Source organism: Neomonachus schauinslandi, chromosome 10 (assembly GCF_002201575.2).
Source record: "Neomonachus schauinslandi chromosome 10, ASM220157v2, whole genome shotgun sequence".
Classification (NCBI taxonomy): Eukaryota; Metazoa; Chordata; class Mammalia; order Carnivora; family Phocidae; genus Neomonachus; species Neomonachus schauinslandi.
Genome location: NC_058412.1, coordinates 72343087 through 72367881, shown reverse-complemented (window position 1 = coordinate 72367881; position 24795 = coordinate 72343087). Strand labels below are relative to the sequence as shown.

General features: G+C 38.2%; 1 protein-coding gene across 2 annotated transcripts in view; it reads left to right on the top strand.

The window, feature by feature from the left end:
- SOCS5 (suppressor of cytokine signaling 5) overlaps positions 1 to 18320 on the top strand; it is a 59785-nt gene extending 41465 nt beyond the window's left edge. The window contains exon 2 of one of the 2 annotated variants that reach the window (XM_021701131.1): positions 13957 to 18320. In XM_021701131.1, coding sequence (XP_021556806.1) covers positions 13969 to 15579 — 1611 coding nt within the window. In that variant the 5' untranslated portion in view covers positions 13957 to 13968 and the 3' untranslated portion in view covers positions 15580 to 18320. The remainder of the gene's footprint in view (positions 1 to 13956) is intronic. The other variant, XM_021701132.2, reaches the window with a different exon arrangement.
- Positions 18321 to 24795: the final 6475 nt, after the last annotated feature.

Here is a 24795-nt window from a genome sequence, read left to right as displayed (position 1 = left end):
CCTTCCTTCCTTCCTTCCTTCCTTCCTTCCTTCCTTCCTTCCTTCCTTCCTTCCTTCTTTCCTTCCTCTTTTAAAATTCCTTAGCATTTTCTATGCGGACAGTCATGGTCCTCTGAGAATGGACAGTTTTACTTCTTCTTTTCCAATTAGTATGCATTTATTTCTTCTTCTTGCTTTATTATGCTGGCTGTCGCTTCTCCTTTGACCCTGAGCTCTCGCTCTGGCCAACAGTGATTAGAAATCACAGTTGCTAGACAGGCCGACTTCTGCCTGGAATGCCTGCCTGGGTTGGCACTTTCCTGGGCAAAGATTTTTAATTACAGATTCCAAGTTTTTAAGAGGTATGGGCTATTGATTTTTTAATTTCTCCTTGAGTCAGTTTAGGAAATTTATATTTTTCAAAAAATCTAGCCATGTCTTCTAAGATTTTAAATGTATTGGCTTAAAGTTGTTCGGAATGGCCTTTTATCTTTTAAATCTTTATTTTATATCTCTAATTGTGCCCTTTCTTATGTCTTACAATAGGTATCCCTGCAGTTTGTGACCCTAGACTATTGTGCTTTTTCAGGGTTTTGGTCTTCTCTTGGTCTGGTCAGTGTGCAGGCATACAGCACCTCTCTTCTCTTGAACCCCCGCCCCATTTCTAACTTGCAGTTTCTATGCTGCCATGCACTTGGTGTCCAGAGAATATATTGTTTGTTTAAACTGTGGGTCGGCTTAGAGTAAATATGGGTAGAGCAAGGGCTTTAAGTATTCTCATCTGAGAACTTGAATTTTATTATGATGTCTTCCACGTGTGGTATCAGTAAATGTTAAAATGAGTATTTTTTTCATCATTTTTCAGCTTACTCATTTCTCAGCTTTTGATAGGTGAGGTTTTATTTCAGTTCTGTTAATGAGCTAAAGGTTTTTAATTGTCCTATTTTTAAAAAAATAAAATTGTATGTCGCGTGGTAATACATAACACAAAACTGGGGTGTATTACTTGGAGTTCCTAGTCTATAATTTTGGTCAGAATGTTTCTTTTGACGTTAATTTTCTTAAGTGGTTAAAAGGTATCCTTATTTGCCTTTACTTCTCCCAAGACCCCTCCCAGATACCTTTCTAAAGAATAGACTAATTTCAAAATGTTTAAATTTTCTTTTTTTTTTTTTTTAGCTGGTAGAGAATCTAGATCAAAAACATTGAAGCTGTCCTAATTATGTTTATTTTCTTTCTTGGATTTATTACGAGCTATCGAATTATTTGAAGACCCTTAGTTTTCTACAGGCCTAAAATTTATAGAATAGTGCCCTTTAGGTTTATACAAGGAGGATAAATGTATTCTGAGTGGTTTTAGATAGAAAATAAAAGGATAAAAGTAAAGTGTTGTTATCCAAAAAATCATCTTGTTTTAGTCCTTAGAGTCTTTGTATTTCTGATGAGACTAAACTGCAGGGTTTGTAAAAATGGTTGCCCTTATTAGAGAAGGAAATGGCCCAGATTACAATTGCTCACCATTAGTAACTGAATATTCTTTGTAAATTATTAGCAGGATCACAATGAGCTCATTGAGCTCATCGTTAAGCACTTCCCCAAATCAGAGATTCTTTTCTGGATTAAGGCTAGCAGGTGTAGTCCCTCGCTCCACTCAGTCCCTCACCTGAGAGTTGTTTTGCTTTGTTGGTTTTTATTTGTTTGTTTGTAGCTGCCTTTTGGCGTTATGGGAGATGCAGAGCGGGGGGGTGTCGACGCCCGTCTGCAGAGGGGCGTCTGCAGTACTAACACACACTGTTAACAGTGCTTAGGGAAGGTGCCTGGTTTGCCTAACTGAGGCGGCCTCCCTTGAAAGGAGAGAGAGAAAGGCAAGACTAACTCACCAATCACCTCTCGCTAGACATGAAACACTTTGCTTTTTACTACTATCACCAACATGTACCTTCTCCTGCCTGGGATTGGTTGTAAAACAGAAGCTACCATTTTTGAGCCCCTATGATATACTCAGCTGTACTTACCTTATATCATGTTTTCCTCCTAGAAACCCTTGTAAAAGAGGGCAATTGTTCCTATTTTTAGATGGAAACACTGAGACTTAGATTTTACACAACTAGCAGAGTGCTTGAATTTGATTTTCGGGCTCTCTGAAGCTACAGCATATGTTCCTTGTGTTCCACCACACTCTGCCAATAATGCTGGCCGGATAAGAACGTTTCAGTGAATGGTGTATTTGTTAGTTTATTACATAAGATACTTTCTCCATAGAAAATGAAGTATAACTTACTAGGATTTTATGCTTCTCTAGTGTGCAGTATCTATATGGTAAAATTTAAATTGTGGCACTCTTTTTATAGACTAAAAAGGAATTTTGGAGCAAAAAAAAAAAAAGAATGAGGACTGTGTTCCTGGGCCTTGCCTAGCACTCTGCAGATTAACTAGGCTGTAGATGAACTACAGCTTCAGCTGCTGTGGAACACTGAAATCCCCGTAGTGTTTCCTAGGAAATCATATAGAAGTTTAAATGGTTAATAGAATTTGCAGTCTGACAACTATTGTATATCGGAAGATACAGACATTTTGTCATAACCCAGAACTGAATGGGGTAATTATTTTTTAAAAGAAAGAAAAGCTAAAGCTTTATGCTAGATACCACTGGTAACATTTTTGAAGGCTCCTGTCTTTTGAGTGTGTCCTGTGCCAAAGGCTTTAATAGATGTGGTTTTGAATCCTCATACCCAACCCAAAAGGTAGGTGTCGTTATCCTCATTTTACCAAGAGGGAAGTTTGGTTCAGAAATTGGACATCCAAGTATGAATACATCCAAGTTCACAGCATTCTGAAGTGGTAAAGCTGGAAATGAACCTCCTGTCCTCCCCCATTCCCACTTAGACTGTCTCATGCCTGTCCCTTGCCACTGGAAGCGAAAGGCAGGCAATGTCTCTGCAGGTGATTTGGTTTAAGAATCGGATTTTGACGGCCTGGAGTACCCTCCTACACTGGAAGTTAGAGTTGTGTGAGTCAAATTTGAGAAATGGAGATGCAAATTTTATTTACTCGTTTTTTATTAGAAATAGCCCTTAAATTATCTTTTGGGGGAAGGTTTTAATGCAGCCTAACACTGTGACTTGATTCTTATTTTGATGTCCCCTTTCTTCTTCTTTTTTTAAATGGACTGTTGTATTTCTGTTAATATGCAGGAAAAAAAGTATAGGAACTTCTTAAGCTTCATCCCTTGAAATTAGGCATGTGGTTTCAAACATTCTTAACTGACCATTACTAGTATTCTCGTTAAGAAGTAGAACTTATTTACCTAGACCCATTAGTTTTAATAATGTCAAAACATTTCTGAGTAGCATACAAACCTACACAAAGGGGTGGGGCTCTCATAGTTGACAGGCATAGAGTAGACAGCAAAACATTCACAGCAAGCCTATGAATATACCTTTTACTCTACATTCTTTGGGTCAGTATTGTTTCACTCGTTACAACTAAAATGGAACAGCTAGTAATTTTCTTTTGATTATGTATTGCTAGCTTTGTCAACTTTTAATATCAGTTCCATACTTTTCTTGCTCTATAAATAGTTATAAAAATATAGAAATGATGTATTCCTTGAGGTTTTAAAAGGCTTTGTAATGACACTTCTCGGACTTAGAGCTGTTAGTGTACAGTTAGTTCTAAGCTGTATTCGAGATAGAAAACCTGAACAGTCTGATGATAATGGAAGAAACTCACCTCTAGGATATTACTAATCTCTCAGGTGTATTAATGTCTACATCTATAAAACTGAGAGCATTTTTACTCACGGGGTTGTAAGGAGAAGTAAAATTTTTATATCAGTGCCTGGCACATGGTTAGCATTCAATAATGGAAATCATATCCTCAGCCATCAGTGTCATCATCATTATTATTATTGTTTTCAGGTTTCTAGATGTTTGCCTGTTGGTTTTGGGTTTTTTTTAAATGTTTTTTAATGTTTTATTGCTTACTTCAAAGACTCTTGGATTTGTCAATTTAAAAAACGTAGCTGCCAGACATTTTTCTCTTTTATTTGTCTGGAGCCTATCTCTGGCATAACTAATTTTAAAAAAATACATTTTTCAGGAAATGAGAAGGGATATAGCCACAAACACGAAGTTTTTTTAATTGTAAAAGAATCTTATGTACAGCTTCTTGCATAAAAGAGAACACATACTAGGATGCCTGAGTGGCTCAGTTGGTTAAGCATCTGCCTTGGGATCAGGTCATGATCCCAGGGTTCTGGGATGGAGCCTGCATCAGGCTCCCTGCTCACCAGGAAGGCTGCTTCTCCCTTTCCCTCTGCCCATGCTCGCTCGCTCTCTCACTTTCTCTCTCAAATAAATAAAATCTTAACCAAAAAAAAAAGAGAGAGAGAGAACACATACTAACAGAGATAACAGTGGGTATCTCTGGGCGGGTGGAGCTTCAGGTGAGGTTAGACTTTTTTCAGTAGTTTATATAGTGTTTTAATTCTTCCGTAATATGTATGTGTTTCATTTTTACAAGAAATAATTTGTACTTTTTTCACTGTTATGCTCTAGTAACCATTCATATACCTTTATCATTACATACTTAAGATGATCTTTGTAGACTGTTGTTTCCCTAAATTGTTCCATAGAATGAATGACCATTAGTTTTAGTAAATGTCATATCAAAGCTGTTATAATGTGTTCTATCAGAAGTTGGCAAACAATGACCTAGAGGCCAGATCTGGCTTGCCACTTGTTTTTGTACAGCCTGTGAGATAAGGATAAATTTTACATTTTTAAATGGTTGGAAAAAAAAAATCAGAAGAAAAGGAATTTTGTAACAAGTGAAAATTATGTGAAATTTGAATTTCACGAACCACAAAGTTTTATTGACATGCAGTCATACTTACTCATGTACTTATTTTCTGTGGCTGTGTTCAGGCTATAAATGGCAGAGTTCAGTAGTTGCCATAGAGAACGAATGGCCTGGAAAGCCTAAAACACTTAATTATTATATGGCCCTTTTCAGAAAAAGATTGCTGACCCCTGTACTACATTGGAGAAATCTGTTTAAAATTTTGTTCTGCTGTTGGGTTTTTGTGTTGTTGTTGTTGTTTTAACTTTGCCTGCTTTCGGGTAACCATCTAGTCTAGAATACGCAATTGCTAAATTAAAAATAAGAGCATTTTGATATCATCAAATTGACATGAAGAAAAAAAATCCCCAATATATGAATATGCTGTTTTCTAAATGGCCTATACTTTTCAGTTTTGGATCCCTCTTTTACTTAAGAGTTACGAGCTTTATATTTTCCTAGTGGTTGTTTTGTTTAATATTTGGTTATTAATTCCCACTGTGGTCAAAATGTGGCCTGCATAATTTAAATTTTTCTTATTATGCAATGTATCATGCACAGGAAAGAATGAATAAAATGTAAATGCAGTCTGAAGAATAGTTAATAAGTAAAACCATGTACTCATCACCCAGGCTAAGAAACAGAAAATTACCAGTGTTTTATTTTTTTATTTTTATTTATTCTTTTATTTTTTTAAGTAGGCTCCATGCCCAACACAGGGTTTTAAACTCATGACCCTGAGATCAAGGTTGTATGCTCTACCTACTGAGCCAGCCAGGTGCACCGCCCCGCTCAGTGTTTTAGAAGCTTCCTGAGTTCCTCTTCCTAATTCTGTATCCTTCCCTTCAATAGGGAGCCATTTCCTCGGTTTTTACATTTTTATTATATATCCATATATGCCTAAATACAGTGGTTTGCCTGATTAAAAGGTAACTTGATTCAGGGGCGCCTGGGTGTGGCTCAGTCAGTTAAGCATCTGACTTCAGCGTAGGTCATGATCTCTGGGTCATGGGATCGAGCCCCGCATGGGGCTTCCTGCTCAGTGAGGGGGTCTGCTTGTCTCTCTCCCTCTCTCTCTTTTTCTCTCTCTCTCTCCCCCTCTGCCTCTCCCCCGCTCATGCTCTTTCTCTCAAATAAATAAAATCCTTTTTTTAAAAAAAAGGTAAATTGATTCATAATGTAGGTATCATCTCTATTGTTTCTTTCTCTAAGCATTTTGTTTTTGAGATTCACATGTAGATGCAAACAGCTGTAGTTGATCATGCCTGCTATATAGTAATACATTATATGAATCTACATTAATGGACCAGTGAGGCTTCACTTAGATATCTCAATGACAGTCTCAACTGCAACATTTCCTAACTTGAAATAATTACTCTGTCCAACCCCTCACTTGCCAAACTGCTCTGTCTGTTGTGTTTCCTGTCTCTGAAATAGCATCTTCATCCTCCCATTTCCCCAAGCCAGAGACTTGGCAGGGTTTGGTTTTTTTTGTTTTTTTTTTTTTAAAGATTTTATTTATTTATTTGACAGATAGAGAGCCCAAGTAGGCAGAGAGCCAGGCAGAGGGAGAGGGAGAAGCAGACTCCCCGCCGAGCAGGGAGCCCGGCGTGGGGCTCGATCCTGGGACTCCAGGATCATGACCTGAGCCGAAGGCAGTTGCTTAACCAGCTGAGCCACTCAGGCGCCCCTGCAGGGTTTTTTTTGACTGTCTCTTCTTCATTCCCCAATTTCCAGTCAATCATTAATCCTATAGATTTGACTTCTTAACATTCCATATCCATCTTTACTTTCACTATCCAGTCAAGCTCTTATGTATACGCTGCAGTAGTTTTCAGTGCAGCATTAACATTCTGTCTTGTTCTCTGATCACGGATTCCAGAGCTTACCTCTTCAGCCTCACCTGTGTACTCTTCCATTCACTTGCTAGTCTCTGCGCATTTAGCCATTATTCAGGCCATGCTCACTCCTGCTTTGGGACATTTGCAAATGCTGTTCCCTCTGCCTGTAGAACACAGTCCTAATTCATCCTTCAGGACAGAATTTTGAAATTATCACCTCCTCAGAGAGAGGTCATCTTTGCTCACCATCCCTTAAACTAGGTCATGTCTCTGTACTTTTAGGACTTTGTACTACACCCTGCTGGCACTGTTATAAATTTTAATTAAATGGTTATTGAGGAAGACCTCTTATCTGATTAAAATTAAGACCAGTAGGCTACAAAGTCTAATAAGGCAAGAAGGGATATATAAAAAGGTATATATACCTTAAATATTTTACTCTAAGAATAAGACTACATGTTCATTTGTCAGATTTTTTATTAAGGAGCCAAGATCTTTTCTTTGAGAGTAGGTTCACTAGTTGCAGTTCCATATTGATTTCCTTGTAGAAACCATACCCACAATATATCCTCTAAGATTTCCAGTTTGGGTTTTTTAAGTAGAACAAAAATTCAGAACTTCATGATGCATTCTGACTTTACAATTCCTTATATTATTCCTTGCAATATTTTTTCTAATTTTTTTTTTTTTTACTATTTTCTTATACCTAATTCAACAGTGGTACCTTCCCTTTTTTTCTCTCTTATTTTATTTTTTATTATTAACATATAATGGGTATCTCCCTTTTAGTCACTATTTCAAAGTCTTTCAACTCAGTCTTCCCACTCCTCCACATTTCATTAGGTTGATTAACAATTAAATCACATAATTACAATACTAAGTATAAATAACATGAACTGTTTTGGAAGCTAACATACCTAACTCAGTAAAAGTATAACTCAACCTGTGGGAACAGGAATATCTGGGTGTAGTAGATCATTGGGCCTCACATTTTTTGAGTGCACATGTACATGGTCTACTGTATTAATATCTTATGTGTCTTGTAAAAGTATAAACTATATGAGTTTGAATTATATGACCATTTATTACCCACAAGACAGTAATTTTATACAGTTGAACATAATATTAAATAGCAGTGTAAAAGATAAATAGGCATCCAGTTAGATAATATAGACCATGTCACAATAGAGTGTATAAATAACAGTTATAAAATAACATTTTGGGGACACTTGGGTGGCTCAGTCAGTTAAGTGTCCGATTCTTGATTCAGCTCAGGTCATGATCTCAGGATCGTAAGATCAAGCTCCGTGTCGGGCTCTGCGCTGCGTGTGGAGCCTTCTTGAGGTTCTCTCTCTCCCTCTGCCCCTCCCCTCCCTTCTCTCTCCCTCTCTTCCCCCTCCCAAACAAACAAACAAATAAAATAAATCAGAGGGGGAGACGAACCATGAGAGACGTTGGACTCTGAAACACAAACTGAGGATTCTAGAGGGGAGGGGGGTGGGAGGATGGGTTAGCCTGGTGATGGGTATTGGGGAGGGCACGTTCTGCATGGAGCGCTGGGTGTTATGCACAAACAATGAATCATGGAACACTACATCAAAAACTAATGATGTAATGTATGGTGATTAACATAACAATAAAAAATTAAAAAAAAAATAACATTTTAAAAAGCCCAAACGGTTCTCAGATTCTTTAAGGGACTATAGCTATGACAGCCATGCATTCCTGGATTTCTGGTTCACTCTTAATATTAAAACATTGTATTATCTCTTTCTAAAAATTATTGAAAGTGCCACCAAAATATCAATCAAAACTTGTATCTCCTAAACTGCCTCTCATACCTGAAGTTGGCACAGAAATACTTTAATCAGTCCATGTGTCTCTGTGACTGAAAGACTTTTCACTGGGCAGGTATTACCATGACTAAGTAGTCTAGATGGACTCAGCAGGAGAGGAGAGGAGAGGTGTGGGTTGGGTTATGGTCCTCCTCTTTACCACTGTGGCAGGCCATGTAGTCTTAAAACTTGTTGAATTTAATTTATTTCTAATAAAGTATGGATTAAGTCCCATTGAAATGAACCCCAGGAACTGTTTCAATTATTTCGTTTTGTGGAAATTTTGTAACAGATACTACTTGGCATGAAGAGGGCCATTGCCTATAGTCCTTTTTTTTATATATGTAAATTTTTGTAGTAATGGAATTTGACCTCTAATTTTCCGTAATTTTGATTTATAGCTTATCCTGTTAGGTATCATTTTTCAACAAAAACTCTTCAACTTATAACAGTTATAAAACCAGTTATAAATTATAATAGTCCTTGGAGGAAGGAATGACTTTTTAGAAATTTGTTTTGGATAGTTTTAAGGATAGCTATGCAGGTGTAGAATGTGAAAGCTTGTAATGGATGATACATTGGTATTCTAGAATCAGTACATTTGAAATTTAACACTTTTTTAGTCCTGTGTGACTTCATATAAAACCCTAAAGTAATAGACTTATAAGTTAGGTCTCTAAAAGTTACAGCTAAATACATTTCCAAAAATTTAATAACAAACCAAAGAACCTCAAAACTAACATTGTAAATATTAAGATAGTTGAAGGGCCTTCCTGATTCTTCTTACATGGACTCTTCTGTGAATAACTATCAGCGTTTTCTTCTTTGCAGTATTACAGCTGCCCACACAGCATTCCCCATGTCAAGAAAAGTCCACTTTCTATCCCCAAGGGATGTGGAAGCATAATAGTCTTTCTTTAAATTAGAATATTTTATCACGATGCAATCTCACAACAGTCTCCAGATGAGGAATGGAGAATATATGAAATTTCATGCTCTATGAAACTGAACCACAGGCTCAGAGTTAGAAACTGCCTTCTGTAACCTGGCACGTACGCGTGTTTTCTGCAGGTCCCACTTGTTCATACAACTTCCGCAGAACTGTCTAAGGAAGATAAGTGGTTTTAAGTTGGGTTGCTCTCTCAAATGGACAGTCATCTTTCAGGTATAATTTGCTTGTCAAAGAAACATCTGTAGATTGCTATAGAATTTATCTTATAAACGTGAAGAAGAGAGATTTTTGGACTTCTTGAATATTGCCCTTCTGGTGTCTACAGCGGTATGGTTTATAAACTTACATACTCTAGACCAGCGTCAGCAAACTTGCTCTGTAAGAGGCCAGATAGAAAATATTTTAGGCTTTGCATGCTACATGTGGTCTCTGTCGAATGTTCTTTGTGGGTTGCTTGTTTTTGGTTTTTTTATCGCTTTAAAAATGTAAAAACCATTCTTAGCTAGGGTCCCTACCGAAACAGGCCATAAGCCAGGTTTGTCCACTTGGGCTGTGGTTTGCTGACCCCTGCTCTAAATCAGTACTGTCCAATAGAAATACATGTGATTGAACCATACATGTGATTTTTAATCTTTTAGTAGCTACATTTGAACCATACATGTGATTTTTAATCTTTTAGTAGCTACATTTAAAAAGCAAAAAGCAGATGAAATTAATTTTAATAATATATTTAGCTAATTATATACAAACTATTAGTCATTTCAGTCTGTGGCACAGGCCACATTTCAGGGGCTCAGCGACCACATGTATTGGAGAGCATGCTCCAGATGAGAGCTACTCAGAATAAGGGCCATGAACTTGTAGTTTGTTACCGGTCTCTGACAAATTAGGTATAGGAATTAAAAGTAAGCATTTAAAATATTTTATAGCTATTTGATAGTTCTTTTATGTCTATTCTGCCTAATAAGAAAATTGGCACTTGTATTTCATAGGTCTTTTTTTACATTTCATTTTTCCTAATAATTTATTCTTATCTTACAAAAGAATCGGTCTGCAAAATTAAAAAAAGAACCTGCCTCTTCATTCTGGATGGTTGAAGAGGCACTGCTGTAAACAGTCTTTCCTAAGACTCTGCAGGCCTCTTGTGTACATGGCAAAAATAAAACCAAGAGAAACAGTGAGGAGATTGTGGTAGGTAGTTTTATTTAGAACCTCTCACACCCTGCCAACTGCCCCAGAGCAGTGTCCTTTTTACTTATCTCTTTCAGAGCTACCATTGGGGCCCGTGGCTGGAGTATCCTCCTCAGTGGTTTTTCTTCTCTACTGAGGAATCACCCAGAGAGAGCTTATTAAAAAAAAAAAAAAAAAAACAGCAGTGTCCAGGCCCATCTCCAGACCAATGAAATCACAATCTCTTGGGAGGGAGGGGGCCTGTGTATCATGTAGTTTCAAAAGCTCTCCAGGTGATTATATTATGTAGCCAGTGTTTATTGTGTGGATCCCTCACCCTGGGGGGGGGGCAGAAAATTGCTATTTTTCCATTTGGAAAGAATCACTCATCTGGGCAGGGGGTTTTCTGTGTGGTGTACTATTCACTCTCTTTAACACTGAAAAGGGGACTTTCCAGTTAAGTATGTCAGATTGAACATTGGCATTTTAACTACTCATTCCTGGAACCCCACTAGAATTAAAGGAATATAAAAAGTATAAGGCATAAACCCACAAGAAGTAAGCCTGATTGGTTAACAAGTTTTTGGTAGAAGCAGTAGCTAGAAATTAACAGAATGGAGAAAATTATCTAAATGCCTGCAAATGAGGATGTTAAAAAGAAGCAAAGCAGTTTATACTGCTGGCTCAGAAATTAGAGCAACCAGTTAGTTCAGAAGGTAAGGGTGAAATATAAAGCTGAACACTGGAATGGTTGAAAGTCTGTATGCTCATGAGACTGTTGCTCTTTTACCTTGGATAAAACTATAGGTTAGAGTTTGGAGAAATTTTCTAAGATGGTCAGTCAGAGCTTGAGGTGGGGTATCTTTTGAAAATAAGGACACCTTTTAAAAAATAGAGACTAAGCAAAAGCCTGAAATGTTGTGGTTAAAACCCTACCATTCCCCTTGCCCTGTTCTCAGAACATGGCAGTCAGCTGTCTGCCCCAGAGAGGAAATTGGAACATTTCTCTCTGGGATAAACAGCCAGGAGAGGGGTGCCTGATTGGCTCCGTCGTTAAGCGTCTGCCTTCGGCTCCGGTCATAATCCCAGGATACTGGGATCATGACCCGAGCCACTTAACCAATGGAGCCACCCAGGCACCCCCCCCTTTTTTTTTTAAGATTTATTTATTTGAGAGAGAGAGAAAGAGATGAATAAATAAAATCTTAAAACAACAACCACCACCACCAGGCACGAGACTTAACAGATCTTGACTTTCCTGGATTTCCTAATAAAAAAGCAACTCACTGCCTCTCATTACCTTGTGGGAAAGCCAACCAGTTGACAAGTACCTTACCCAACCACCTGCACCACCATGCACACAGAGCTTCTGATCAGCATGGTAGTGGCCACATCAACTGTGATGGACAGCTGGGGCTCATCAGACCCTTGTGGAAAGCCTATAAAATTAAAAAAAAAAAAAAAGAGAGAGAGACCTAAAGATTTAAGGAGAAAAGAGGAAGAAACAGATAAAAATATTTAAAATGTTAAAAAAAAAAACAGAAGAAAACATTTGAAAAATTTGTATCCTCTGAGAAATGTGATATTCATCCAAGAAACTAGAATAGGATGTTATTAAAAAGAACATTCAGAGAATAAGAAAACAGTCTTAGAAATTAAAGCTGTGATAGGAAACATTCTAACTGCAGTAGAAGTGTTGCGAAGTGATACCAAAAAAATCTTCCAGACAGTAGAAAAGGAAAAGAAATGCGATATTGAAAAGAAAATCTATACAGTCATGGGACACCTGGGTGGCTCAGTTGGTTAAGCATCTGCCTTCAGCTCAGGTCATGATCCCAGGGTCCTGGGATCGAGTCCCGAGTTGGCCTCTGCACTTTGTGGGGAGTCTGTTTCTCCCTCTGCCTGGTGCTTCCCCTGCTTGTGCTCTCTCTCTCTCTGACGAATAAATAAGTAAAATCTTTTAAAAAAGAAAAAAAAGAAAGAAAGAAAAAGAAAAAATCTATACAATCAGAAGATGAATAGAGGTCTACTGTTAACAAAAGGACTTTCAGGAGGGAGGGCCAGGGGCAGTGAGAAGGACATGGAAAGGACACAGTGAATGTAAAAAAGGCTCAGGCTAAGGATAAAGAGAAGCAGCTACAACTTCCTACAAAATAAAAATAGGTCACATGACAGGAGACTGGGAATTGCTGGGATAATGGACTTACTTTCCTTGATTCCCTGGGATTAGAATCAAAGATGGAAAGGAGTGGCCAGCAGTGCTACTGTTTGTTACGAGCCTTGTACTTTGAGACGACAGGCTTACGTCGTTTTATCTCACGTTCCTTCATTGTGCCTCGCAGATACTGTGTATTTTAGTTTGAAGGTCTAAGGCAGCCTTCTGTTGAGCATGTCTGTTGGTGCTGTTTTTCCAACAGCGTTTGCCCATTTCATGTCTCTGTGCCCCATTTTGGTAATTCTTGCAATATTTCAAGCTTTTTTATTATTATTATTATTATTATTATATTTGTTATGGTGATCGGTGATTACAACTTAACTGAAAACTGGTTAGCATTTTTTAGCAATAAAGCATTTTTTAATAAGGTATGTACATTGTTGCACACTTAGTAGACTACAGTGTGGTGTAAACATAACTTTTCTGTGCACTGGGAAACCAGAAAATGCATTTGACTTGCTTTATTTCAATACTCACCCATTTAAATCTAAATATTTTCTTTCTTTCCTCCTATTTGCCTTTCTACTCAAACTGCTTCTTTAAAATCACAGAAAAAAATTCAGTACATTGCAGAGTAGGGAGGAAAGATACTGAGTTTTCCCAAGTGATTGATCTGTAAGCTTTAGATTTCCAGATGAGTGGAATATAGCAGTTAGTAAGTGAAATCGGGAAGATCACTACTCAAAGATTTTTGAACTAATTTTAATGTGTCACACAAATGTCCTGATTTCAACTTTGGAGCAGTGGAATACAGATACGTTTCAGCAATACAGAACGTATTTTCCCTTGGTAACACTTGAGGTGGTGCCTGAATTATTTGTCGTAAGGAGACAGAAATCAGTGTCATAATGAAAGTAGGTTGATGCGTGGGGAAAAGAACCCAGAGTTTAATTGAGAGGGTTTGTTTCCTTTCCCATGAGATCTGAGTATTCCATCTGAAAGGAAATGGGGAGTGAGGACTGGCCTGACTAATGATGCCCTGAGTGCTGCGAGAGGCCAGAGGGCCGGGGACCTTAAGACTGTGACCAGCGTCACCGAAATTTCCAATGCGGGGGGTACTGCCCGTTTTGTTTGCACACACCACCTTAACTTCAGTTTCTCCTCTTCCTATTTTGTCTTTAGATCTTATGATCAATGGATAAAGTGGGGAAGATGTGGAATAACTTCAAATACAGGTGTCAGAATCTCTTCGGTCACGAGGGAGGGAGCCGTAGTGAAAATGTGGACATGAACTCCAGCAGATGTTTGTCTGTGAAAGAGAGAAACATCAGTATAGGAGACTTGGCTCCTCAGCAACAAAGCAGTCCCTTAAGAGAAAATGTTGCCTTACAACTGGGATTAAGCCCTTCCAAGAATCCTTCAAGGAGAAACCAAAACTGCGCCGCTGAAATTCCTCCAATTGTTGAAATAAGCATTGACAAGGATAATGATTCATGTGTCACCCCAGGAGCGAGACTTGCAAGAAGAGATTCCTACTCTCGGCACGCACCGTGGGGTGGGAAGAAAAAACATTCCTGTTCTACCAAGACACAGAGTTCATTGGATACTGATAAAAAGTTTGGTAGAACTCGAAGCGGACTTCAGAGGAGAGAGAGGCGGTGTGGTGTAAGCTCCGCGCACGACACGGACAGTGTGTCCAGCAGAGCGGTGGGAAGCCGCTCTCTGAGACAGAGGTTGCGGGACACTGTGGGCTTGTGTTTTCCCACGAGAACTTACAGCAAGCAGTCAAAACCCCTCTTTTCTAATAAAAGGAAAATACACCTTTCTGAATTAATGCTTGAGAAATGCCCTTTTCCTGCTGGCTCAGATTTAGCCCAAAAATGGCATTTGATTAAACAGCATACAGCCCCTGTGAGCCCACACTCAACATTTTTCGATACGTTTGATCCATCCTTGGTTTCTACGGAAGATGAAGAAGATAGGCTTCGAGAGAGAAGGCGGCTCAGTATTGAAGAGGGGGTTGACCCTCCACCCAATGCACAAATACATACATTTGAAGCCACCGCACAGGTTAATCCGTTATATAAACTGGGACCAAAGTTAGCTCCTGGAATGACTGAAGTAAGTGGGGACAGTACTGCAATTCCGCAAGCTAATTGTGACTCAGAAGAGGACACTACCACCTTGTGTCTGCAGTCACGTAGGCAGAAGCAACGTCAGGTGTCTGGAGACAGCCATGCCCACGTTAGCAGACAGGGAGCTTGGAAAGTCCATACGCAGATTGATTACATACACTGCCTTGTGCCCGACTTGCTTCAGATTATAGGGAATCCCTGTTACTGGGGAGTGATGGACCGTTACGAAGCAGAAGCCCTCCTCGAAGGGAAACCTGAAGGCACATTCTTGCTCAGGGACTCTGCGCAAGAGGACTACCTCTTCTCTGTGAGCTTCCGTCGCTACAACAGATCCCTGCATGCCCGAATTGAACAGTGGAATCACAACTTTAGTTTTGACGCCCACGACCCATGTGTATTTCACTCCTCCACTGTAACAGGACTTTTGGAACATTATAAAGATCCCAGTTCTTGCATGTTTTTTGAACCATTGCTTACTATATCACTAAACAGGACTTTCCCTTTTAGCCTGCAGTATATCTGCCGTGCAGTAATCTGTAGATGCACTACATATGATGGAATTGATGGGCTCCCTTTACCATCAATGTTGCAGGATTTTTTGAAAGAATATCATTATAAGCAAAAAGTTAGAGTTCGCTGGTTAGAACGAGAACCAGTCAAGGCAAAGTAAACTCTCCCGCCCCCAACGGGCATTAACTAGATCTGCTTTTATGTGCATCAGACAGTACACCTATAGCAAGCACACGTATCAGTGTTAGGTGTTTTTCAGTGCAGTATGTAGGCTTAGTGTTAGTATCTGTCAGATGCGATCTGCTGTTACTTCCTCAGATAAACGTGGTGCCTATTGAGACAACAGAGGACAGAACTACAGGTGTTCAGTAAGGCTACAAAGGCTACAAAGGCATTTTGTCAATTGAGCGAACGGTTTGGTTTGTAATGACTATTGTAATTGAGTGAAGCAACTCGGGGGCATTTGCTATGAAGAATTCTATTTCTTACTGAAGAACAAATTATTAATATTAGATGAGTATTTCAACAGTGTGACTAATGTTTGAAATTGTTATTTTTTCTAAGAATTTTTCTATAACCTTCCAAAAGTAGCGCTGTTTGTAGTTACTAAAAATCAAGCTTTGGAAGTCCAAAAAATAAAGACTGCCTTCCTTGGAGAAAAAAGAAAAATGCAATTTTCTGGCCACAAGGGCAGAGTGCAGTTCACTTAAGTGTTGATATAGTTTACAGTCAGTCTCTTGTCTCTTCTGCAAAAGGTACTGTTAAGCCAACCAGGTTTTCTAAATAGTTGCTCTTAAAAGTTCAGGCTTACAAAGTTGGTAGTAGAATTTTATTTCAAGGCCTTAGGTATTAATTTTTTTGAACGAGTGCTTTAACTTAAAACACATTGGGAAGAGCTGCAATGTAGTCCTGTGTGTGACTTCTTAAGTTAGTACGTGCGGTCTACTCGTTGACTAGTTAAAGTTGGATCTTTTCCTGTGCCCATGATGCGTTTGTGAACCATGAAGAAAGTGAGACTAGAAGATGCCCAGACAAGTCCAGTGATAACAGCAGTGGTATGCTGATGTTGAGATGATTGTTAAACTGCAGTGAACAATTTGGATGGCACTATTTAGCTCTTTGTTGTAAACGCTCATAGCTGAATCGCTTAAATACAATTTATAGAATTTCAGTGCAGTTAATTTCTAATGGAAAATCTGAAACCCTAATTGCAGATTTAAAAGGTACTGTACAACCGTTGTATCTGTAAATAACTTTACTTAGCACCTTTTTGTCACTTAGAATAGTATGCAGTACTACTTGAGTGAGCTATTTTGGAAGTAATACCAAGTCCTAGTGTTTGCTTCTTAGTATTGAGCTGAATTTACAGTTCTGTCCTAGACATTTTGCACTAGTCAAATCCATTCTTGTGTCTTTTTGTTAATGTGCTCTGTACCACTGGTGAGTGCTCCTTGGTCTCCTTACCTGCTGCTACAGAAAGTTCTTTTACATCCTGATGGCTGTTGCCAAGGCTACAAAAAAGAAAAGCTATATTTGTATGCAACACTAACCCTTTGACTGCTAATGTACGTTTCTGCTTGCTGTGCCTTGTTATGGCTGCTTTTTTGTGCTAATAAAGTATGTTTGGTGTTCTCCTTGTATATCTGCTGTTTTATACATTTGCAACAATTTCTCTTGTAAATGGAATGGTATGGGGTTTTTCAATGAGCATTACCTGACAACCTACTATAGTTAATGCAGAATTACTGTACAGTCTAATATTGACTTACTCTCGGTAAGCTAACTCTAAATTTAATGCTACTCATTTTCCAATTGTAATCACATATACCGTGGAACAGTATCTCTAGTTACTGCAAATTACTGTACAGTTTGGATTATAACACAGAACGAACAGAGAAATATTGACTAACCTATTGATTTCTCTGCTTGTGAATGGAAAATTGAAACTATCAATGACATGTTATAATAAATGAATATCTTTAGCTTTCCACTTCATCAGAAACAAGTTAAATGAAGTCTTGTGAACTGATAATACATCAGCACCATTTATTGGTTTGGGGACCATTTTTATTAATCATAAATGCCCAAAATGTAGAACTTTAACCAAAGACTTGTCCATTTTTAAAGCAAAATGGGGATTGAGGGGACTTATAATTCCTGTTATTTCTAATAGAAGTCCCTGAAGAACATATACCAAAGTGTTCGAGAACGTCATCCAAACCTACTTTAAAGCATTATGTGCAATTAAGTTGTTATGACGTAATTATATTGCGTAATTGTTGGGTCCGTTTTCTTGATAATGTATCTGGAAAATAATCTCTTGGGAAAAAAAAGTTCTTACTGATTATTGGAGAAAGATTATATATGCAAGCAAGATCTTGTTTTAAAGAGGAAACTTGAAACTCCAAGAAAGCACTTGATGTTTTATATGCTTGTAGCAAATTGATGTTCTAATTGTAGTTTTATAGAAAATATTAATGCTTTTATGTATTTCAGAACTTTCATATGTTAAATGGAAATTGTTTTAAATGTGTAAATATTTGAGTTTTATGTAAGCATGTATACACTGTGCTAAAAGTCACATGTTTCAGTTTGTGTGTAATATTAATATGCAACCTTTGGTTTAAAATTTTTTTCTTAAAAAATTAGTGGCTTATGTTTTAAAAAAGAAAAAATCACCAGCATGAAATTGCACCTTAGTCTATATTCACTGTGTCTTTTTCTGAATCCCATGGTAGCCTGTCAACTAAATATTTGTTTTCATGGTCTTTTTGAAGTGCATTTTAATACAAACCAGGAAATTCTTTAGAAGTTTGGACACATCTTCATAGTAAAGTAATTAACCCAAGGAAAGGTTGGTCTGATTCCTATCCATTCTCATTCTTTCTTGCATTCATTCATTCATTCTCTCTCTTTCTCTGTGTATATCTACATACACACATGCACACACATATATATACACATATATTTATACATTTATGATGTTCATATTACTTTAAACAATATTGCCATCTGATTTAAAATCATTTCGAGGCCTTATTCTATATATATATACTATCCTTGTACCATTCAAATTTGGTTATCCACACCTAAAGTTTAGTTTTGCCGATACAGTCTTATTTGTAATATAGTCACCTTACAACAAGAAGGCATGCATCAGTATTTTCTGGCTAAACACAGTAAAAAATTTTTGAGGAAGAAACAGCTTGGTTTAAATATAGTTATTAAGAGACATTGTTAAATGTATATTTCTTCTCAACAAAAATTGAGCCCAAATAATCATACTCCACAAACTGCTCTCTGTTCTTATGGTCCATTGGAAGGTTTATGTAAGATTTATAATGGCTTGAGCCATAAAAATTGAAAAACTTGAATTCTGTGCTTCACTTTGACAAAATTCAGAGTTTATGAGCCTTTTTACTTGACGTTTTGATCTGGTTGCTATTCATTTTTATCTCAAGTTTCCTTTGCTAGCTGGCACTAAACACTAGTTTGGTCAGGTTTACTGAGATTGGTCTTAGTGGACTAATCCTTTATTTTTGTAGCAAAGAAAGCTATAAAGCTGCTTTTTGGTAGAGGCACAAAGGCTGAGAGTGAGTCAGCACTCTAGGGCCATCTCTGGGAGTGTGTTAACACAGGGAAACTCACACCAGTTCCTCCACTTACTCTTTAGCCCAGCACAGGCACACAAAAGGCTGACTTCAAGGTGAAAAGCCTCCAAAGGGGACAGTAATGTTTAGTGTGTGTATACATAAATACCACATAGCTATGAGGCTCAGGCTCAGGCTTTTTTTCATATTTTTGCAACAGTTGATACAGAACACAGACTTTTAAAATGTGGTATGTTCTAAGATTTGGGGTTGGAGTTTTTGTGGGAGGTACTTGGTTGTTGGGGTTTTTTTGAGGAGGGTGGGGTGGAGGAGTTGCCATTGTAAAAAGTATCGATCATTCAGAACAACTGTTTTCATGCCCAGGAAGCTTGAATGAATATTTAGATTCAACCACTCATTCACAAAGATTTATTGAAGACCTATGTGCCAGTCACCATCTTAGGTTATACATTGGGGTACAAGACAAAGTTATAGGGTCATTGGGGAATAATGACCTTAAAGGATGAGAAGAAAATCACCAAGATCAAAGAAAAGAGCATTTTGACAAACAAGAAAACTAAAAGTCTCAAAGCAGGAATGAGCTTATAGGACGAGAGAGAACGCAGTAAGACCGGAGTCCCGTGAGCGGTGGGGAATGGCAGGTGATAAGGTAGAGTGGCAAGGACTGTGAGCCCATAGAAAGGAATTTAGATTTTATTCTGAATGTGACGGTAAGCCCTTGGACAGTTTTAAGCAAGGGAGTGACATGGTCTGCTTTCTATTTGCCTAGTAGATGGAAAACAGGCTATAGTGGGATAAAATAAGAGAGACTATTGCAGTCATCTAGGTGAGAGATGGTGAGAGCCTGGACTGGGGTGGTAGTTGTAGGGAGAAGTCAGATTCAGGAGACCTTTATTGGTGGTGAAGCTGACAATTTGGTGATGGATTAGATGGGAAGAAGGAAACAATGACCGATTTTTGAGCAAAGGTGGTGATGCCATTAGTTGAGATTTCAGAAAACCAGTAGAGGAGCAAATTGGAGGGTGTAAATTGAATTCTGCCTTGGATATGTTGAGTTTTGAGATTCCTGTTAATTACCCCAAGAGAGACATTGAGCAGGCAGTTGGATATATGAATGTAGAATTGGTGTGGGCGGGGCGGGGGCGGAGGGAGTCACTATATGGATAGTATTTCAAACCAGAGACAGGATGGCAACAGCTAGGAATTTTACATGGGATTAAGTATTTCTTTTGGGGGAGAGAGTTACGGCAACATTTATCTTAGTTTGTCAATTCACGATTCTGTATCATTAGATATTTTTGAAAATCTAAAGGATTTGGTAGAGGTAGAGGATTTTGCCTTTCAAAAAGTTTTTAAATACTGAAATCATAAATCTTGCACTCAATTTTAAAATTTTATCCATGCCAAATTTGATTGTCATGCTTCCCATGTCAAATTAGCTTGTGTATCTTTCTTAGTGTAGATTTTTATGTGAGAAATGCAAGTTTGTTATGGAATGTTTAGGAAGTACTGAAGATTATAAAGAATCAGTGCCCCCCAAAATTTAAGAAACAGTCCATATTATCATTTTCTTTATCATTTCCCATCACCAACCCCAACCCTGCCGCTCCGAACTTCCATTTTTGTAATCTTCCAAGAGGTGACTGCTGTTAACATTTATTATGTTCCCTTCCATTATTTTTTCATGGGTTTTTACAGCGAAAGGTTTGAAAGTTTATAAGATATAGATACAGATAGATGCTAACATAAAGAAAAAGGAAGAGAGTTGTAGGCCTCAAATTACTTTGAGAGGGTATACAGATGTGCTCCAGATTCTACTCCTTACCTGATTCAGCAGGGACCTAGGCTTCTTACGTGCCTTCAACTCTTGAGGCAGATCATTCAGTGGTTAGAGTAACTGACAGCGCAAAGGCCCAGTCACTGATGGTTTCTTAAAATAAAATTTCAGTAGGAGATCCCTTGCCTCATGGAACTTCTAAACTAGGAGGGTACACAAACAAATACAGAAATGTGTAATGATGAGAATATATTGGAAATAGACCAAGCAAAAAATAATTAGACAAAACCTGCTTACATACTTGATAAGGAAAAACAGAGAAATGACCCAAGTGGAGGCAGGGTGATTTGGTGTCAGGTCTGTTTGATCACAAGAATGTCTGGTAATTGGACTTAACCCCGGGGCCGGTGGGTGGAGAGGCCAGGTGTGGAAATTGTGTAGTGGTCACTAGCAACTGATGAGGGGCAGTACTGAGGTAGAAGGATCTGTTGTTTGTGACATTTGAATGTCTGAATCTATCTAGGTTCTTAAGCAAGACAGTATTAGAAATTATGCCAGCAGCTGTAAAATGGATTATAACCGGGAGAGATTGGAGGCAGGAAGCCCTGTGAAATTTGCCTCGATCAGATTGCTAGCACTGGAATTAAACTGAGGAGTGCATCTGAGAGCAGTTGCAAGAGGAAAAAAAAAAAAAAGCATATTTTGGGGTAAAGAAAGGCAAGCAATTTGCTTGCCTAGGAGATTTTGAGTTAAATTTGTCATAGTTTCTCCAAATTCAAGCGAATCATATGGAAGCCAAGCTAGTATCTCCCATTTAATATAATCTGCATCCTATCTGTTTTTAAATTAAGCAAAATATGGAGAGTATATTTTTGAAAGGCACATTTTTAATGCAAAAGATGAATAAATATTTGATCAAATAAGGAAAACTTCATCACTCCTAGATGCACTTTCATAGAGAAAATGGGGAAATTAAAATCTAAAGGAACATCAAAAAAATTATCTGACAAAAATGCTAAAAGGATGGCAAGGTGAGATTGAAGAGGGAGTTAGTGAATTTAACCCCCCACACACTATCGTGACTGATGTAGGTTTTTTCGTTAATTTTAGTAAGTGAAAGCTGCACTGGATGTTTATTTCGTAGGAATGTATAATATTACCACCCGACATTTCTTTCTCTAGGTGTTTACTAAGCATCCCTTTCTAACTGTAAACCCAAGATTTTAGGGAATTTTTTTAACTTCAGGTAAATTTATCATTACACTAAATGGTTTAATCTTTTCTCATCTGTTTTAAAATACATACAGTTAGGCACTTAATCCTACCTTTCATTGCTCCTATTTTTAGGATGAATTATTTGAAATTTATAGGGCTTTTCTTAAACCCCTTAAGATACTTTTCAAATTGAACAGTAATAATTATTTAAAACTTTGTTATCTAATTCTGTAAATATTTTGTAGGTGCCCTTGGGTGCAATTGAGACAGTATTGAATTTTTAAAAAATTTTTTATTGTTATGTTAATCACCATACATTACATCATTACTTTTTGATGTAGTGTTCCATGATTCATTGTTTGTGCATAACACCCAGTGCTCCATGCAGAACGTGCCCTCTTTAATACCCATCACCAGGCTAACCCATCCTCCCACCCCCCTCCCCTCTAGTACCCTCAGTTTGTTTTTCAGAGTCCATCGTCTCTCATGGTTTGTCTCCCCTTCCGATTTCCCCCCCTTCATTCTTCCCCTCCTGCTATCTTCTTCTTTTTTTCTTTTCTTAACATACATCGCATTATTTGTTTCAGAGGTACAGATCTGTGTATTCAACAGTCTTGCACAATTCACAGCGCTCACCATAGCACATACCCTCCCCAATGTCTATCACCCAGCCACCCCATCCCTCCCACCACCCCCCAACTCCAGCAACCCTCAGTTTGTTTCCTGAGATTAAGAATTCCTCATATCAGTGAGGTCATATGAGACAGTATTGAATTTTAACGACATTACAGGAATAGAGAAATATTTTGGTATAGTAGTTCCAACATTGTGGATGATATAAATTTGCAAATCCTATCTTTCAAACATTGTCTTAACTTAATAGCAGTCTCTTCCTGGATGATGATAATAAGATTAGAAGTCCAGTTGATTTCTAAAATTTGGCTATGCTAAATTCTCATCCTTCCAACAGTCAGAGAGTCTGAGAGGCAGTATCGTTAATTGGTGACATGAGCAAAACAAATGTAAGGGTCCACGTTTGATCTATAAACACTTATGTCAGAGGCTGGGTGATGTGCTGAATACTGGAGGGAAAGCTGCCAGAATAGCTTCCAGGCCCAGCAAACCATATATAACCTGGTGCAGCAGATCGATTATTCTGTAGGACATAGATTTACCCGAGCTGCCTGTGTCTAATCCTCTACGTGTCTTTGATACCTGACCTAGAGGGGTTAAGTAGCTTGTCCAAGGTCACAGAGAGAGTGAATGTCAGAGCTAGATTGAAACACAGGTCGGAGGCCAGAACTGAAGCCCTTAGCTGCTATACTTTTTGGATACTAATCTGGTCAGTCAAATTGATGTTTCTTCCAACACTCATTTTTTTATTGACATCTCAAGAGGACAGTAGATTTCCAACAACTGATAAAAATAGATTCTAAACCATTGGTGAAAGTGTTGAAAGAAGAGGCCACGAGAGTCTCCTTATTCCTATCTCCAGTTCGTTACCCCTGCCTGTTTCTCCAACTTTTTCTAGCACTACTTTGCCCTTACTCACTGCTTTCCTGTCACACTGGCCTTTCGATGGCTCAAACACTCCAGTCTCTTTCCTACCTCAGGGCCTTTGCGCATGTTGCTCCCTCCTGAAATTCTCATCTCCCCATTCTTCCACATAGCAAGATAGATTCTTTTTATTCTTTACACCTAACCTTAAATGTCACCTCCTCAGAGAGACCTGATCATGCCATTTAAAGACTTCCCTCATATTGTTCTCTATCTCTGCCCTGCCTTTGTTTCCTTCATAGTCTTTATTACAAAAACTTGAATATATTTTGAGTTTTGGGGTTTTGACTCTCCCTCTTGAGAAATTCTGAGAAGAGAGACCATGTCTGTTTTGTTTGCTGTTCCATCCTCAGTGCCTAGCAGAGTGCTTAACACAGAGTAGAAACTTAATATTTGTTAAATGAGTGAATGAATTAACAGTCCACTTGTATTTATTTCTCCACTTTACTGACCGAAATATCACGAAAACCTTATTGCATGTCCTTCTAAAGTCTAGATTGCTCAACCTGTTTATATAATCTTTTAAGTTATTTTGTAATATGAGAGAAGGTAAGGTTAATCTGACATGAATTGTTCTTGGTGAGCCCGTGCAGGTTCCTGGAGATTACCACTTTCCTTTCTAAGTTCTCATGGGCCCTACATTTAGTAATCCATCCCAGAATGTTGCCCAGGATTATGTCAAGTTCATTGGTCTGCAGTTTGTGGAACCACCTGTTTCCCCTTTTTCAAAGATGGGAATCTCCTTTCTCTGGTCTTCCAGCGCGCCTTCCGTTTTCCTCAGCACCTCTGATGCCTCAGCCTTCAGAGACCTTATTTGGAGACTCTTAGTTCTCTGGGAAAAAAATTAACCTAGGCCCGGCTATTTGAACATATTTATAGCAGCTGTATTTTTTCTAGAATCTCTTCACCCATTTGGACCATGAATGCCTTCTTGCCAGCATTTGTTCTGCCTTTTTCAGAAAAGGCAAAGTGTAATAGGAATCGGATAACTGAGCTCTCCCATCATCCATTAATATTATACCACTGACTGTTCCTTCATTTATCATCTCCTTATCTCATGTGTAACTAAAACTGTGTGTATGTGTTTAAATCAAAATACTTTCCTAGTAGTAGGTTGGGTGTCTTTCCCAATGCACTTGGATCGTCTTTTTAAGTATGCCATAGTTGTGTAGCAAAAACAGGTGACTCTAAGATAGTTCCTCTTGAAAAGCTTGCC